The sequence below is a fragment of the Pundamilia nyererei genome, unplaced genomic scaffold, assembly GCF_000239375.1.
Source record: "Pundamilia nyererei isolate P.nyererei 1_Seehausen unplaced genomic scaffold, PunNye1.0 scaffold00001, whole genome shotgun sequence".
Lineage (NCBI taxonomy): Eukaryota > Metazoa > Chordata > Actinopteri > Cichliformes > Cichlidae > Pundamilia > Pundamilia nyererei.
The window spans coordinates 5,474,650-5,490,765 of record NW_005187402.1 but is presented as its reverse complement, the minus strand read 5'-3'; the positions used below and the strand labels follow the sequence as shown (position 1 = coordinate 5,490,765).

The window sequence follows — 16,116 nt, the reverse complement described above, 5'->3', positions numbered from 1 at the left end:
TTGGTTCACTGTTGTCGTAGAAAAATGATTACCCGTTTTGCCTCTGCACATAATGGCATTCCACAAAAAAATAAAACAAACCAAAAAAAGTCATATATTTAGGAAAAAAATATTAACCAGCAGTCTGTAGCATAGCAGTGTGGGTTTAAAACGATGCTAGAGTTTATAGTACCCATCATATCTGGGCTAAGAGAACATCAGTGCCTTTGATTTTCCCTATCAGCAGTTCAGTGTTTTATTCAGGAAAAGATGTTCCCCTCTTATGTGTCAATAAATAATAATAATAGTAATAATAGTAATACAAAAAACAGAAGCTACAACCTGTAATGCCAAGTGAGCAGGAGACAGGTGGACAGAGAAAAGAACTCCCTTTAGTGAGATGGTATGGGTACACACAAATGAATGGTTCTGTGTTGCCGGGGGAAAAAAAAGAAAAGAAGATTCAATTGGAAGTTAAACAAAACTAAATGATCTCGTTAAGTGTTGCCTTAAGTCTCATGCAAAATATTGGATGCCACAAGCATGCAATTACCTGGTACTGAGATCTACCGCACGCTAGAACTTGAACAACATTCGTCTCCAACGCAAAATACCGATATCCAAATATATGATCTGTTCTTTTTACAGTATTTACAGTGTGTAGCTGATAAAGGTAAAATAGATGACTCTTGATTCATAACTCACTTTTAATAATATAGATCGACACGCGAACCTAAGTTGACCAATGGAAATCTGCTTCCTACTATATATTCAAATTAAACTGTTTTTCAGTGTGTTAAATACACAATAAAAGAAGTCGATGTTTCTAAACATCTGAAATTGGAATACATTTCTAATGTGCAATAAAACTGCTCCTATGTAAATGTGCGATAATATATGAAAATGAGTCGTCTTTCAATTTTTAAATGGGTTGCAGTCAAACAGCACAGTATCTACTTATATGGAAAAAGTGGCCTGACCTCTAAGGCTACGTTCACACTGCAGGCTAAAGCACATCAAATCCGACTTTTTTGACCCTATGCGACCCATATCCGATCATGGTGTGACAGTGTGAACGGCACAAATCCGATATTTTCAAATCCGATCTGGGTCACTTTCGTATGTGGTACTGAATCCGATACATATCCGATGTTTTAGAAAGCGACTGCTGAATGGTCATTAATTAAATGCTCATGTCGCATTAAATCTGTCTTTTATGTCACTGACACATAACAGACACCAATTATCAGCGCCCGAGAAGACATCGCGAACGCTTCCTGGCCATCCAGTGTAGATGTCAGTGAAACTGTTGGGAAGACAACGTTGGAGAAACGTGAACATTTTATTTGTACTGTATAATCTGCAGATTCTGACAGAAGTCTTTAACTATCCTTTGAAGCACCGCTCCTCTCTAAAACAGCAATAAGGATAATTATTAGGCCAAATGTAAATAACAAAATAACTTTATAACTTAAAGCAAAAATGGGAAACGTAAAGTCTGAAACAGTCAAACAATACTGTTTGCTCTGGGTCTAAACAGAGCGCGTTGTGTGTGACGTCTTCTTTTGTGCATGCGGCCGCTTTGAGCGTTCACACTAGAGCGCGTTTGCTGTCGCATTTTATTTGTAGTGTGAACGAGCAGACAAAAAAAATCGGATTTGATCAAAAAATCGGAATTGAGCATTAAGACCTGCAGTGTGAACGTAGCCTAAGTTTCTGTCCGAGCGGCTCTCGTGCACTGGGGAACGAGGAATTCCCAGTGTGCATGAGGGAAGGGGCGGGGGTTGTGGGAACAGAACGGAAGAGAGAGTGAGAGATGCACTGAAGGGAAAATACATGACTAATTCAAATCTGCCTGTGAAACTGAATAGATAATCACTAGTGGAATGCTGGAAGGCACTGTTAGATAGCATCTCTCCTCTCCGCAGCAGAACGGGCCAGCAAGTAAGCATGATTATTAGTGTGTGCGTTTGCCTGCATGCTTGTATCTGTATGTTGGTACTGGTGGTAGTGTTAAGCAGGGAGTTGGAGGGAGCAGGGAAGGTAGGCAGAGCGGGCCATAACAAGGGACCTGAGGTTACGATAGCCTAGGAACCATATCTTTTTTTGCCGTCCCAGCCAGGAGAACTATCTTCCAAAACAATCTCACTGGGAGCCATCTCTACAGACACCAGCAGCCAACTCACCCAATTTCTCAACTTCCTTTACTGAAACAAAACATAAATTACAACATACAAAGCAATTGTAAGGTCTGTTTTTTCTCCAACAGGTTATAAGGCCTATAAGAAGGCAAACAAATGACATAGAACAATATAACTCTTTCATATCACGCTGTAGTGAATAGTGATAGATATAGAATGATATATCACATTGCACAAATTGTCAAACTGTATATGTACTGTCCATCTGGTGATATAATTCAACACAAAATGTACTCCTGTGTCTGAGGTCAAAACGTGGTCACAAACCGTGGACAGATGTTTCACTTACATTCCAAGTGTGGGAAAAAAAGAATACGTCTTCACGATGCATGTAAGATTTTCCTCTTCGCTTCCTCAGATCTTCTCTTTTACTGCTGAAGGACTCTATAATGCTAGGATCTCTCGCAGACCACGGCTTCACACACGTTTTTGTTGATTAAACAAAACCAATCTGATCACGCCACAGTCCTTTGGAAATCACTTAAGCAGAGCTGGAGCTAACTGCCAGATCTGGGGGGAGTGGGGCAACGTGAGGAGGGGTGAGGCAGAAAGCAGAGGTTTGGAGCTGGAGTCTATAGAGATGTATGAATGTGTCAGAGGAAACCTGCATGCTACAGATTAAATTCGCCTTTCTACCTCCGTACATGGTATCGGCTTTTGCTGCTGCGGTGGACTTTTTTGTTTCCCCAGTTAGTTTTGGTCCACTTCACAAATCATTATCACTTTTTTAGACACCCCCCACCCCCTTGAATACTGGATGGGCTTCTTACTTATTGGTCACACTGACGTGTTGATATTTGTATCGCTCATACTCAAAACGGGAGTACGTGCTGTGCTTTTTTACAGTGGGAGTGACACAAAATAATCAACCGAAGTCTTTTCTTTGACAGCTGACATGTTATTCTTTTGGCCAATGCATCACAACTTCACTTTTACCGCTCGTTTTCTGGAGGTAGGCTGTGCTTTTTTCTCTCTTTTCCACCCAGGTGCCAGCACAGTGCTACAGGGGTGGTCTCTAGGGAGGGCGGGATGGGAGAGGGGCTGTGGCACAAGGCAGGCGGACCGTTGCCGGCCTATCTCCTGCTCCCAGCTGCTTCATCTAAGCTCACTGCCAAATCCAGCGCGCGCACACACCCCCTCAGCGCGATCGGACATGAATACCCTGTCACGAGTGGTTGGTGAACGGATGTAAATATACTATTGATGTTCCGCCTATTGATTTGTTCCCTGACCCATCATCACATCACGGCCAATGGCAGGTTTACAAAAGAGTGAAACTCTTCCTCTGAGAGCCACTGACTCACAGAGGCAGAGCAGGTGGATGGAGAGATAGAGAGGACGAGTGGGATGTGGAGAAGGAAGGGAACACCTAATGTCAGACTGTGAAAAGAAAGGGCTATTATATGCAAGCTGCTACAGAGAAGAGAATGAAGCTCTGAGTGCGAGGAGGAGGTCCAGACGCAGACATCAGCAGCGCAGAGATGGCTGGATGGGTGCATGATCAGTGGCAGGATGGAGCTAACTCAGAGGTGAGGTTGACAGCCGAGCTTGGCAAGTCCTTCACAGGCCGCGGCGATCGGCTGAGGTGGTCGTCTCGCATTCAGAAGAATGCATCAAACAATCTCTCATAGCAGCACAGCAAGATCTCAGCTTTTTTTGTAGTTTTTTTGTTTTGGTCACAATCATACTACTGGGAATGACTTGGCTTGGCCTCGTGTTTCTTTCCAGAAGATGGATTGAAAATGATCTCATGTAACAATCTCGATGACTTCAGGACATTCAGATGGCGTGATTATCCAGAAAGGGGGGAAGAGTTTGTGACAGTTGACTCAGCCGGAGAAGCATGATAACTAAGAATGTTACTAACATATATGAACTGTAAAGTTGTGTTTATTTTTTTATATGTTTTCTCTTTGTTTTAAATCCAAGTCTTCAGTCCTCTCGCAGCTTCCAATCACACTCTATATTAACATTGGTCCTTAACTTCAAAGTCTCGTGTTTGTGTGGGTTTTTTTTTGTATTTTTCTTCATCATGGGGGGGGAGGGGGGACATGATCATCCAGTGTTTAGTGCTTCTAAGAAAAATAGCTGGTCCATCGGAAGAGTCTGTGTATCTCTATTTCTTAAATGGAGCTAATCTACTAAAATTCTGCCAGAAAGGAGCCTGGCCTCTTTTGGATTGACTGAATTCAAAAACCTCTCCTTGTGCCATGTCCTCCGTTACCTCATACTGCCCCACACTGAGGGGGTCCTGTGGGGGCGGGTATGAAGGGGGCGTGCACCTGTTTACACCTGGGAAGGCAGGCGCCAAAAAACAAAACAAAAAAAGAGCAAGAAGGTTTTGTGGGGGAAGGAGAGGGGACAAGGAGGCAGTGCAGGGCACAAAGCAAAAGAGAAAAAAAGAAGAAGGAGGGAGGCAGATAGCAAAGAGGAAACGTTATCAGTACTGCATCTGGAACAGGCACAACAACACAACATCAAGTCATGCTTCCACAAAAACAGGCACATAGACATACAAAATGGGCCTTCACTGTTAACATTCCTGCATATTAATCCCGAAAATATGATGAATATATGATGAAAGCTGAATTGGGAGATTCAGCTCTAGCAATGACACAAGGGAGACTAAGGATGCTATTCAATCAAACTCTGTGGCGGGCAAACAAGAGAAGCAGCAGATTACAACTGATACGCCGATGAAATCGAGCATTTGGACAAAGGGGCGCTGTTCCACCATGTTTGTTAACAGCACGTTTGTTTGAATAGCACCCTCGACACTTGAGAACACAAGAGTGGCGAAAATAGAGCCAACAGAAAGCTGTTAATATGCATTTAACTACAGTCTACAATGTCGTCGAGCTACAGTCTACAAGCATCACAACTATGCTACTGTCATTATTAAATACAATCAATATTTGGAGATGAAATATTCAAAAGTTGCCATGGCATCTTAGGAAAAGAATATGAGAAGATGAGAAACAGTGTCTTTTGTTTTTGGCCAGACGCTGTTTTAGCAGTTAGAAGGGTTCGATCTCTTTGTGTTAGTGGAACCTGTTTATCTGTTTATAGACAGCATAATGCTTGTAAACAGATTGGACAGTGACCGCATGCTCCAATGCCAACGTTAGACACAACACCTCCCAATGCTGCTTAGCAGTTGCCATGGCATCTTATTGTGCTAGCTCTAAGGAGAACTCTAATGCATATACCTTTATCATTTTCAAACCATGTCCATACAACATGGCCCTCTTTCTCAAGATGAAATCTATAAATGAATCTGAAATTCAAGAGAGTACTTCACCTTGTGCCAGCCAATGTACACATATAGCACTTAGAAACAGACAACATTTACTTCTGACAGACATCTACTGGGTTCCTAATGTCAGAGAGAACATTCCAGCAGTGGTCATTAGTTCATTAATACCTTAATGGATGGTCATGCTTATTGTGAAACTGGCAAGAACATCAGTAATGGTAAATGTACAAACATCTAGCCTAGCACTAAAATGGCTAAATAGTAAAGGATGATACCGGCAGTTTGGACATGTGGGTGCTTTGTCGCCGATGCTTCGTCGAGAATTATCATTCTGCATAACTTGTTCAACGTCTTCCTTCTTTTACCGAGATAAGTGGCAAGTGTAGGTCTCTATGCAGTTTTTGATACCACACATGTGTCATAGATTTTTAATGTCACATATGTAGCATTAAAACAGAACACTTTCAATCTGTAAATTAGAAGAAAAGGCATAATCTCCCTATTTTATTATAAATCATGACCAACTGTGGAACATGTTACGAGATATCACAGCGTTCAGTGTTCACCAAAACAGCTATTGTTTTGTTTCTGTTTGCACCAAAAGCACCAACAACCACTCTCATGGCCAATTCCCACTGAATGCAGCATTTGTCTTACAAAATTGCATGAGACAGACAATAATGTCTGATCATTAAAATCAATTGGATGTCACTGTTTGCATTTCAACAATCCTTTCGGTAAATATAGGATGAATCAAAAAAAATCATATGATTTCAAAATGCTTTAGTCGTTCACTATCAAAACACGTACTTTTAGAAGGAGGAGATTGTGCGAGTCTCACATGGTTGTCAGTAGAGGCTGCAGTGACTCCACACATGCTAGTATGTAAAGAATGGGATAAGTTTGACTAATTTACACACATATGTATTGTGTCTGGGGAGCAAAACACGTTTTGTATGCAAAAACTTTAAATCAAGCCATGTATTTTAAAAATCACTGCAAGCTTGTGTGTCCATTCCTTAAAAAAAGAATTCTGATGATTCTTCTCTTTACATTTTGTGAATACTGTGAATACCCAGTCTGTTATTCCAATGCTACACTCTGCAGGCTTTGCATATTTAAGCTATTGTATAACCTCTCGGTCACATGCAGCGTCTACTGCAATCAAGTCCCTCTGTGATGATATAAAAGTGTGGATAGGAAGTAGGGAAGCTCACCCTATCAAACAAAAGAAATCAAATAAGCTAAGTTTTGATCATTTTATTAGATTTTCTAATAATACTTTTACTCATACATAAAAATTACGTAATCAGGTTGCCCTTGTAGTTCCAGTATGAGCTTTGGGATCAGCAACATGTGAAGCATCTAGTAGGATTGGTGAGGCACTGTTATATACACTATATTGCCAAAAGTATTCACTCACCCATCCAGATCATTGAACTAAGGTGTTCCAATCACGTTCATGGTCACGGGTGTATAAAATCCAGCACCTAAGCATGCAGACTGCTTCTACAAATATTTGTGAAAGAATGTGTCGCTCTCAGGAGCTTGGTGAATTCCACCGTGGTACCATGATAGGATGCCACCTGTGCAACAAGTCCAATCGTGAAATTTCCCCACTTCTAAATATTCCACAGTTAACTGTTTGTGTTATTATGACAAAGTGGAAGCGAAGTAGTAGGCCACGTAAGATCACAGAGCGGGGTCACTTGATGTTGATGTGGGTAGAAGTCGCCAACGTTCTCCAGAGTCAATCGCTACAGACCTCCAAAGTTCATGTAGCCTTCAGATCAAGATCAGTGCGTAGATTGCTTCATGGAATGGGTTTCCATGGTCGAGCAGCTGATGCGTCACATGCAGTGGTGTAAAGCACACCACCACTGGACTCTAGAGAGCTCGATCAGTTCTCTGGAGAGACAAATCACGCTTCTTGGTCTGGCAATCCGATGGACGAGTCTGGGTTTGGTGGTTGCCAGGAGAACAGTGCATGTCTGACTGCATTGTGCCATGTATAAAGTTTGGTGGGCGTGATATTGTGGTGTGGGGTTGTTTTTCAGGAGTTGGGCTTGAACCCTTAGGAACTCTTAACGTAGTCCAACATGACTGTGCACCAGTGAACAGGCATGAGCGAGTTTGGTGTGGAAGAACTTGACTGGCCTGCACAGAGTCCCGATCTCAACTTGAAAGAACATCTTCGGGATGAATTAGGGTGGAGGCCTTTTTATCCAACCACACAAATGAGCTCCTGGGAAAATGGTCAAAAGTTCCTATAAACACTTCTAAACCTTGTGGAAAGCCCTCCCAGCTGTTAAAGCTGCTAACGTTGGACCGGCATTAAACTCCACGGATTAAGAATGGGATGTCACTCATGTTCATATGCGTGTGAAGACAGACAAGTGAATACTTTTGGCAATATAGTCTATATCCTCAATTGTAAAAAACAGGTTTCAGGATTTTTTGTATAGGGGGACTCAAACTGGATCCGGATTAGGATCACTTTTCCTTCAAAGAGGGATCAATCCTGCTGTTCTCGAATAATTGGATAATAATTCACTATACTACAGTGTGTGCTTTGCTATGTTATGAGTCCTGAAGTTCTTATATTCTATACTTAGCAATGCAAATTAACTTATTAGCCCATGCTGTGCTGTGCGACATGGTTCATGCTATGTAGTCCCTATTCGAATAAACAAATAAATAAAAGGTCTGCATTGAATAAAAATAGACAAAACAGTAGTTGGCTCAGAAACCAAGCAGTTCGTTTAAATCTAAAACAGGGTGTTGAGTGTTTCAGCATTAGAATTACAAGTGATAAAACGTTTTTCGGCACCTTCTGCGAAACATGTGCAGTGGGAAGAGGCCTTTCCTCAGTAAGAGAAGAAAAATTCAAGCTCTGTGCGATATTTTAAATCACTTTCAAGGCAAGCGTGACACAGGACCCACATGTCATGAACACCGGCATCCTCCTTTAAACTCAATACTTCATGCAAACAGCCCTCTGTCTTTTCATTGATGCTTAACAGCTGCTTTACAACTCATATCAGGTCATATCTTCAACGTAGTCTCATGTATAGGCTGACAGACATTTAACTTAAAAGGAGATACATCTGAAGTAATATAGCGAGAACGCGTGAACGCTCGTGACTTTTCTAGCTTACTTAGACTTACAAGGCTAGTCTAGGTCCATCCATAAACAAAGTATGTGTCAAAAAAGGTGTAGAAAGCAAAAAAAACAGAGCAGGTAAAGGGAAGAGTAAACAGCGATGAGAAGACAGAGCACACCAGCGAAGAAAAAAAAAAAAAGGGAAATCACCTGATATCTTCTTGTTGCCTCACCTTTCTGTTTGGTCACTTTTCTCACTGTCATGGCTGCCTGTCGCTTCTGGTACTCAGAGATCTCAAAACCTAAAAGACAACAGCGTTATGTGCTGGAGAGAAGTTTCACACAGGGTCTGCAGATTAAATAAGTTTTATTTAAATAACTTTAAAATACAGTAAAACTTCTTTAATTTGGAATTCACAGAGCTCCTGAGAGCTAATTTTACTGTATGTGGAAACTAGAGGATGCATCATTCAGTCCCAGCAATAAACAAAATCCTGTCCAGTCTGAAAAACACTTTGTAGTTTATCACCTTCTGCTACATTTTGATCACAGCCCAGCCAGCCGGAGAAAAAGCCCAATTATCACTTTGGTCTTTCAGATTCAAAATCTATAAACCTCAGAGATAAAAAAAAAAAGGTGCATCACCCTGCAGACAGCAATGGCCCTGTAACCATCACAAGAGGCTCATGCTTGTGACAAGAAAACAACACTGATGTCTGCATCTGCTGATCTGTAACGTTACCTACAACCACGCTCCTTTTGGTTGGAAAGAACAGGTCGCACATGAAACTGCTGACAACAAGGTTTGTAGACATTGTGGGCTATGCAGGTCATGATTTCTAGGAAGGGGCGCTGCTGCAATGTTGTAAAGCTTTGATTACCTGCATCTCCATTCAATTCAAGTGAAGGCAGATAGTTCTAAAACTTGTATTTTTAAAACTAGACAACTTGCACTGAAACGATATAAATGGTTAAATGGCCGAGGAAGAAAAAAATGTAACTTTTTGGGTGAACTGTCCCTTTGATGTTAGCTCATGTTTTTTGCAGTGAATTCCAGCAAAGTATTTGCCCCTTTCTTATTTTCTTTCTTATTTTTTTGCATATTTGTCACACTTTCATCTTTCAGATAATCAGGGAAATTTTAATATTAGACAAAAATAACCAGAGTAAATAGCAAATGCAGTGTTTAAATGAGCATTTCATCTATTAAGGGAAAAAAGTATCGAAAGCCTACTTGGCCCTGTGTGAAAAAGTAGTTCCTCCTAAACCTAATAATTGACCGTGTGACCCTTGGCAGCAAGAACTGTAATAACGTGCTTGCAATAACTGGTAATGACTCTTTCACATCACTGTGGAGGAATTTTGGCCCATTCTTCTTTGCAAAATTGTTTTAATCCAGCCACAGGGGAGGGTTTCAAGCATGGATGGTCATGCCAAAGCATCTCAATCAGGCTGAAGTGATTAGGCCACTCCACAACCTTAATTTTTGTGTTTTCAGAAGTGGACCTGCTGGTGTGTTTTTGGATCATTGTCCTGGTGCATAGCTTAAGTGCTATTGAGCTTCAAGGCATGAACTGATGGCCAGACATTCTCCTTCAGGATTTTCTGGTAGAGAGAAGAATTTATGGTTTCATCAATTACGGCAGGTCATTCAGGTCCTGAAGCAGCAAAGGTAAATGGCCTGTATTTATATAGCGCTTTACTAGTCCCTAAGGACCCCAAAGCGCTTTACATATCCAGTCATCCACCCACACATTCACACACAGGTGATGGCAAGCTACATTGTAGCCACAGCCACCCTGGGGCGCACTGACAGAGGCGAGGCTGCCGGACACTGGCCCCTCTGACCATCACCAGTAGGCAAAAGGTGAAGTGTCTTGCCCAAGGACACAACGACCGAGACTGTCCAAGCCGGGGCTCGAACCGGCAACCTTCCGATTACAAGGCGAACTCCCAACTCTTGAGCCACGATCGCAAAGCAGCTCCAGACCATCACACTACCACCACCATGTTTGACTGTTGGTACGATGTCCTTGTTAGCTCCTTGCCAGATGCAATGGGGCTCAAACTTTCCAAAAAGTTCCGCTTTTGAAGATATTTCCCAGTTTTATGGATCATCAAGATGGTTTCTGGCAAATGCAACAGAAGATTTTGTGATCTTTTTGGTCAGCAGTGGTTTTCGCCTTGAACATTTTGCCGAGCCTCTTTCTTATTGTTGAATCATGAATGCTGACCTTAACTGAGACGAGTGAGGCCTGCAGTTCTTGTTGATGTTGTTCTGGGTTCTGTTGTGACCTCCTGGATGAGCCGCTAATGCATCCATCCTTGGAGTAATTTTGGTAGGCCAGTCACTCCTGGGAAGGTTCACCACTGTCACCGCTTTCTGAATATTAGTTCTCACCATGGTTCGCTGGAGCCCCAAAGCCTTAGAAATGGCTTTGTAATTACTTTTTCACACAGGGCCAGGTAGACTGGCATAGCTTTTTTCCCTTAATGAATGAAATCACCATTTAAAAACTCGGGATTTACTCAGGTTTTCTTAGTAAAATATTAAAATGTGCTTGACGATCTCGTCTATGTAAATGTGATAAATATACAAAAGAATAAACTGAAGTTCCAGCATTTTGTGAACAAAACTAATAGTTTTCAAACAGGGAGGTGTAGAGCGGTGTGTGACTAACCAATTTTCTCATCCTCCTGCACCATCTTCCTCTCCTCGGCGAAGGCCCTGAGCCAGCGGATCTTCTCCTCTGGCTTCTTGGCCAGGAAGATGTGGATCTCCTCGCTGTCTTTGTTGCACAATTTAAAGGCATTCTTCACACTAACGTTGAAGTCTTCGTCACGCCCGTCTATAGTGTCCCGCACCTCGTAGCGATCCATGTCAATGCGGCCCTTATAGTACAGGATGTCCCGGCGTATCAGATCCTGGTGAAGAGCAGATAGATTTTTGTCATTGTGTGTGTGCTGAATCTTAGAGGAGCCGACAAACACGGTATCTCGAGAGTCTGCCTTACGTGACACCTTTCACTCACACGCTGCAGAAAACAGCCCTATTTTTCAGTTCTTTGCCTAATATCACAAAAAAGGACGCATGGCACTAGATTATCAGATACACACTAAAACCAGACGAATGACTGTAAAATGACACCGCCATGAATCGAATATTTGTATAGCAGGGGTCTCAAACTCATCTAACATCACAGGGTGCATCCAGTGTAATTTCATATTAAATGGGCCACATCAGTGAAGGTGCCTAATAACGCCTGATAACAGTGCCTAGTAACTTTTTAAAAAATGTCCATTTACTAAGCACATGAAGACGTTCAACTATAAATGTAATTCCTGAGCTATCTTAAGATGAAAAAGCTTAATTTTAGCAATATCTTTGTTTTTCGCATGAAAAGAAAATTTTATTAAATCAGATATGTTTCAGGACGGCCCATTGGGTTTACACTGTAAAGTAAATAAAGAAATAAAAGAACCTGAAATTTAAAAAATACATCTCATGTGAATTCATAGAAAAAGGGCTTTTTTTGGTGTATGTCAGGTCATGGAATATGTCCTTTTTAGAAAGAAGAAATTTCAGTTAAAGGTTCAAAATTTATGTTCTGAAATTTCAACTTTCTATCTATTAATTTCTGAGCAACATGATTTTTGAGTACCTGAGCGCAACACACCAGCAGCTATAAAACACATACTGCAAAAGACACAAACACAACTAATGAATGAGTATTGACTGACATTGTTATTGCTTTGCATTTCAGCTCTCCACGCGCGCACACAGCACAATAACTGTAACCCTTCTAACTTTCATCATTTGCAGGAACAAGATGGCCACGTGAAAAATTCTTCGCCGCGACCCCTCCCTCAGGAGGAAATGAACATCCCGTTACGCTGCGAGGTCGACGAAGGTACAAAGAAAGGATCGGGGCGTCTTTTAATAAGCATGCAGAGGCAAATGTGCATCTTTGTGCTGATAAGGAAGAGATGAGAGGAAAAGAAGGCAGGCAACATGTAATGTGCTCCTCACGCATCCCGAGGGCTCTTAGGAGCCGATACATATGTAGCACTGAGGATGCTGGATAAGCAAGAATAAAAACAAAGACTGGAGTTTATAATGTAGAATGACTCGGAGCAGATTTTTGTTAGTGGACCAGAACAGCAGGCACACAGAGAGGTCTGAGGACACACCTGAGTTCATTTCTGGTGCCATAGATGTTCAAATGTGACAAGTCAGGGGAGGGCGTGTGTGTGCGTGGAAAGACAATATAACTCCAAGTCTTTGTTTTTTGTTTTGTGTGTGTGTTTGTCTGTGTAGTGATAAAACTATTGTTCCTCTGCTTCCACACGTGTGTGTTCGTGATGTAGTTTTTCAGCCTCTGTGTGTGTTTGTGTCTAAGTGTCTGCCTGCATTTGTGTCTGTATCTCTGTGCGTGTATTGAGTCAATCCAGGCGTGAACATTCGTCTGACAGGCGAGCACAGCCTTGGTGCATTAGAGCCTAAACTACCAACGCTCCATTTTGTGAAAGGCACTGAGGATTTGAACGCATCTTCAGCGAGGGCTGGTGCGTCTCATGCAGCATTATATAATCTGTTTTCAGGTTGTAAGAATTCACATTGTCTTCAAGCGTCTCTGTCACCAGCCATGTGATCTTGCAACTTCCAAGAACACGAGTGGAGGCTACATTTTAGCTTCCAAGCATGTTTTCACTCAATAAAGTCTTTAAATAAAGGGAAGACGTTGAAGAGAGACACAGCCTTACCTTCTTACAGAGGACCAGCTGGTGATCAAAGAGGAAGAAGACTCGCTGCTGGCTGCGTCCATACGGCTGATAGATCCATGACAACTCCCCAGTGTAGATGAGCTCTGAGCTCCTGTCCAATATATCATCCCCCTAGACATAAACACAACAGTTAAAGAGTTAACGAATGAAAAGAATACTCCTGCTACAGCAAAAATTTATTTACTCATCACCGTTAGTCGCACTCAGCCTGTGGAAACAGTTACATAATATATTTTGTGGTTCACAAAGAAGTCTTGGAAATTAAACCTGATAATGTCATAATCATGTCATCAGGGATAAATCGGAATTATGGAACTTTTTTTACAGGCTGAAACATCTAAATGTCTCTCCAGGTTAGGAAGGGGGAGTGCTTGAAACCAACTAGTAAATAAAATAAAATCTTATTACAAGCTGCCCAACTTTGCAAAGTGCAGTAGTAAACTGCTGGATTAATCCTTTGGAAATCAGTCAACACACAGTTACGTCCTGCTCTGAAAATCAAGGTGTCTTTTTCAGTTTTTAAACACTCGCTTTCTTGCTGTGTGTGTTTCAATCCTAGCTCATCTGTTTTTTGGTATGTTAGTAAAAAAGCACTCGTCGGCCTACAGGCATTTAAAAAGAGACTAAGACAGTCACATCATTTAAACATAAGATGGCGGTCCAGAGTGTTCAGCTGGCAACGCAAGTCAAAACAAACTACCTTATTTATGTTATTTACATTACTGCAGTCATTACTTTGAAGGCCAGCGTGAGAGTCTCTGCCTTATTAGTCTCCTCTGCTTTGTGTTTCACCGTGTCTCGACTATGTGTGTAACAATGAAAAAGGAGCAGAGGAAAGATGTTACTCAACTTCAAGTCAAGCCACTACGTTACTGTAAGTACAACCAAAACTTCCCAACAGGAGTTCATCTGTCGACTAAAATGCACCAGGATGCCTTGAAGTAGTTATAAAGACATTATTTTGTTTATTATTTCTTTATTATTTAACACTTTTTGCAAAGAAATATAAAAATTACCGGCACAAGTAAATGTTTTTATATCCAGTCTCATACACAGATTAAATACAAAGGACACATCTGAAATGCAGCAGGAGACTATAACGTAACCTTTGGATTTTATTTTTTGCGTTTTTGCTCATTTTCTTCTGCTTGTTTATGAAAGAGAGAGCATAAATATATTGTGATATATTCTTATTGTTATTATTGTATGTTACTGTTTTTGTTGGTGGTAAAATAAAAAGTATGCTCTGAGTAAGTGTGTGTCGCAGTGTGAATTTCTGCAAGTGAAACTACTACCATCAGAGTAAATTAATTATTATCAATGAGCAGCACTGTTGCCCCCAGGAAGGCCTGCGCTTGATTCACAGTGTTTCTTGAAAAGAGTCTGCAGATCAAATCATCTGCATTCATTTGTTTCCCTTTCTCAAACAAACACTTTCTCACACACGTCAGTCTCGAGCATGTTAACGGGCAATTTAACCGCTTTAATCTCTCTGTGTCGCTGTTCTTAACATTTTTTCTCCAGTTTGACACCTCATAGTTAACACTAAACGTCTGAAAATGCCGCCAAAATATCTCAGTATTTTAAACTCACTCGACCCGAATCTGCCATGAAAAAATTAGAGAAAAGCCCACAGGGAAAAGCAGCGGCGGGGGAGCTTACTGTAGCATATCACAACCATTCAATGTAATTTACATTGCTACTACGGGCTGCTGGCCATGGCTGGATTTCTTTTATTGCCCTTTGTGCAAAGACCCTTTCTGGTGGTAAAATGAAAACAAAGGCATAGGTGTTGCTGATGGACCCTTTTCTTTAGTCTGAGATGCTTTGGGTGTAAATGCTGTCTACGCCCCACATTTTAGGAATTAATGGCACCATTTGGGAAAACATAAAAACATAAACATTAAGCTTTTGTTCAGTACAGTACGGTACATTCATACACATACCTCCCAGTCCAGAACCGAGGCTTGCCACTGGGCGATCTTGTCAATATTCTCCAGCCGTCTCTTCCTCTCGTTGATTTGCTGGGTGACGTTCCGCATTACTGCCAGCGCTGCTGCCACGTATCGATAGTCACTACAGACACAGTGCACACATAATTACTCTTGGGTGTTTAAGAGGGTTGTAGCTCTTGGTGGTTGGCCACTCAAAGGCATGTAATGTTGTAGTAGTTAATGATACAGAGTAGCCTATTAAAGAGCGGGGTTATAAACTCAAGTAACAGTAGTAAATCTGCTGGAACACACTCAAAAAAAGGGAAAAAAGACACTGCTATTTAATTTTAATCAGCCACTTTCTCTATTCACAGTTAACTCCGGCTGCGTCTTTGCTAACTGAGCTGGATTTATCCCTCTGGCTTAGATGTGCTGCAGATCCAATCCTCACTTTGGAAGATAATATGTGTGTGTGTGCTTGTGTGACAGAGAGAGTCCTATATCTGGCAGATTCTCCACTGCTCCTAACAGTCAAACACTGCGATCTGGCAGGCCTCGCTGGCAGAGCTGGCACCTGTCCCTCTCTGGCTGAGAACGCGTGGTTTGTGAATGACCTGGAGCTGGCTGAGACATGCTGAATCACTTACACCATGTTTCCGTGGGTTTGCACGCATGAGTTTGCACATCTGGATGCGCACATATGCGTTTAATGCATGAAAGCTCATCAGCAAATGTTTAGATTACATACTCTGCTTCTGTGCTGCAAAAACATAGATTGTTGTGTGTGTGCCAACACCCGAAGAAAATAATCCTCAATTCATATTTAACCTGTTATCTCTCTCTCTACATATAGATATA

General features: G+C 41.6%; 1 protein-coding gene across 9 annotated transcripts in view; it reads right to left on the bottom strand.

Annotated features, from left to right (window-relative positions):
• arhgef9a (Cdc42 guanine nucleotide exchange factor (GEF) 9a) overlaps nucleotides 1–16,116 on the bottom strand; it is a 55,011-nt gene that overhangs the window by 7,379 nt on the left and 31,516 nt on the right. For 4 of the 9 annotated variants that reach the window (XM_005719542.2, XM_005719544.2, XM_005719543.2 and 1 more), the window contains 4 exons: nucleotides 15,271–15,400; nucleotides 13,304–13,435; nucleotides 11,221–11,464; nucleotides 8,773–8,841 (listed from right to left, as the gene is read on the bottom strand). In XM_005719542.2, coding sequence (XP_005719599.1) covers nucleotides 8,773–8,841; nucleotides 11,221–11,464; nucleotides 13,304–13,435; nucleotides 15,271–15,400 — 575 coding nt within the window. The other 5 variants (XM_005719545.2, XM_005719547.2, XM_005719550.1 and 2 more) reach the window with 3 other exon arrangements.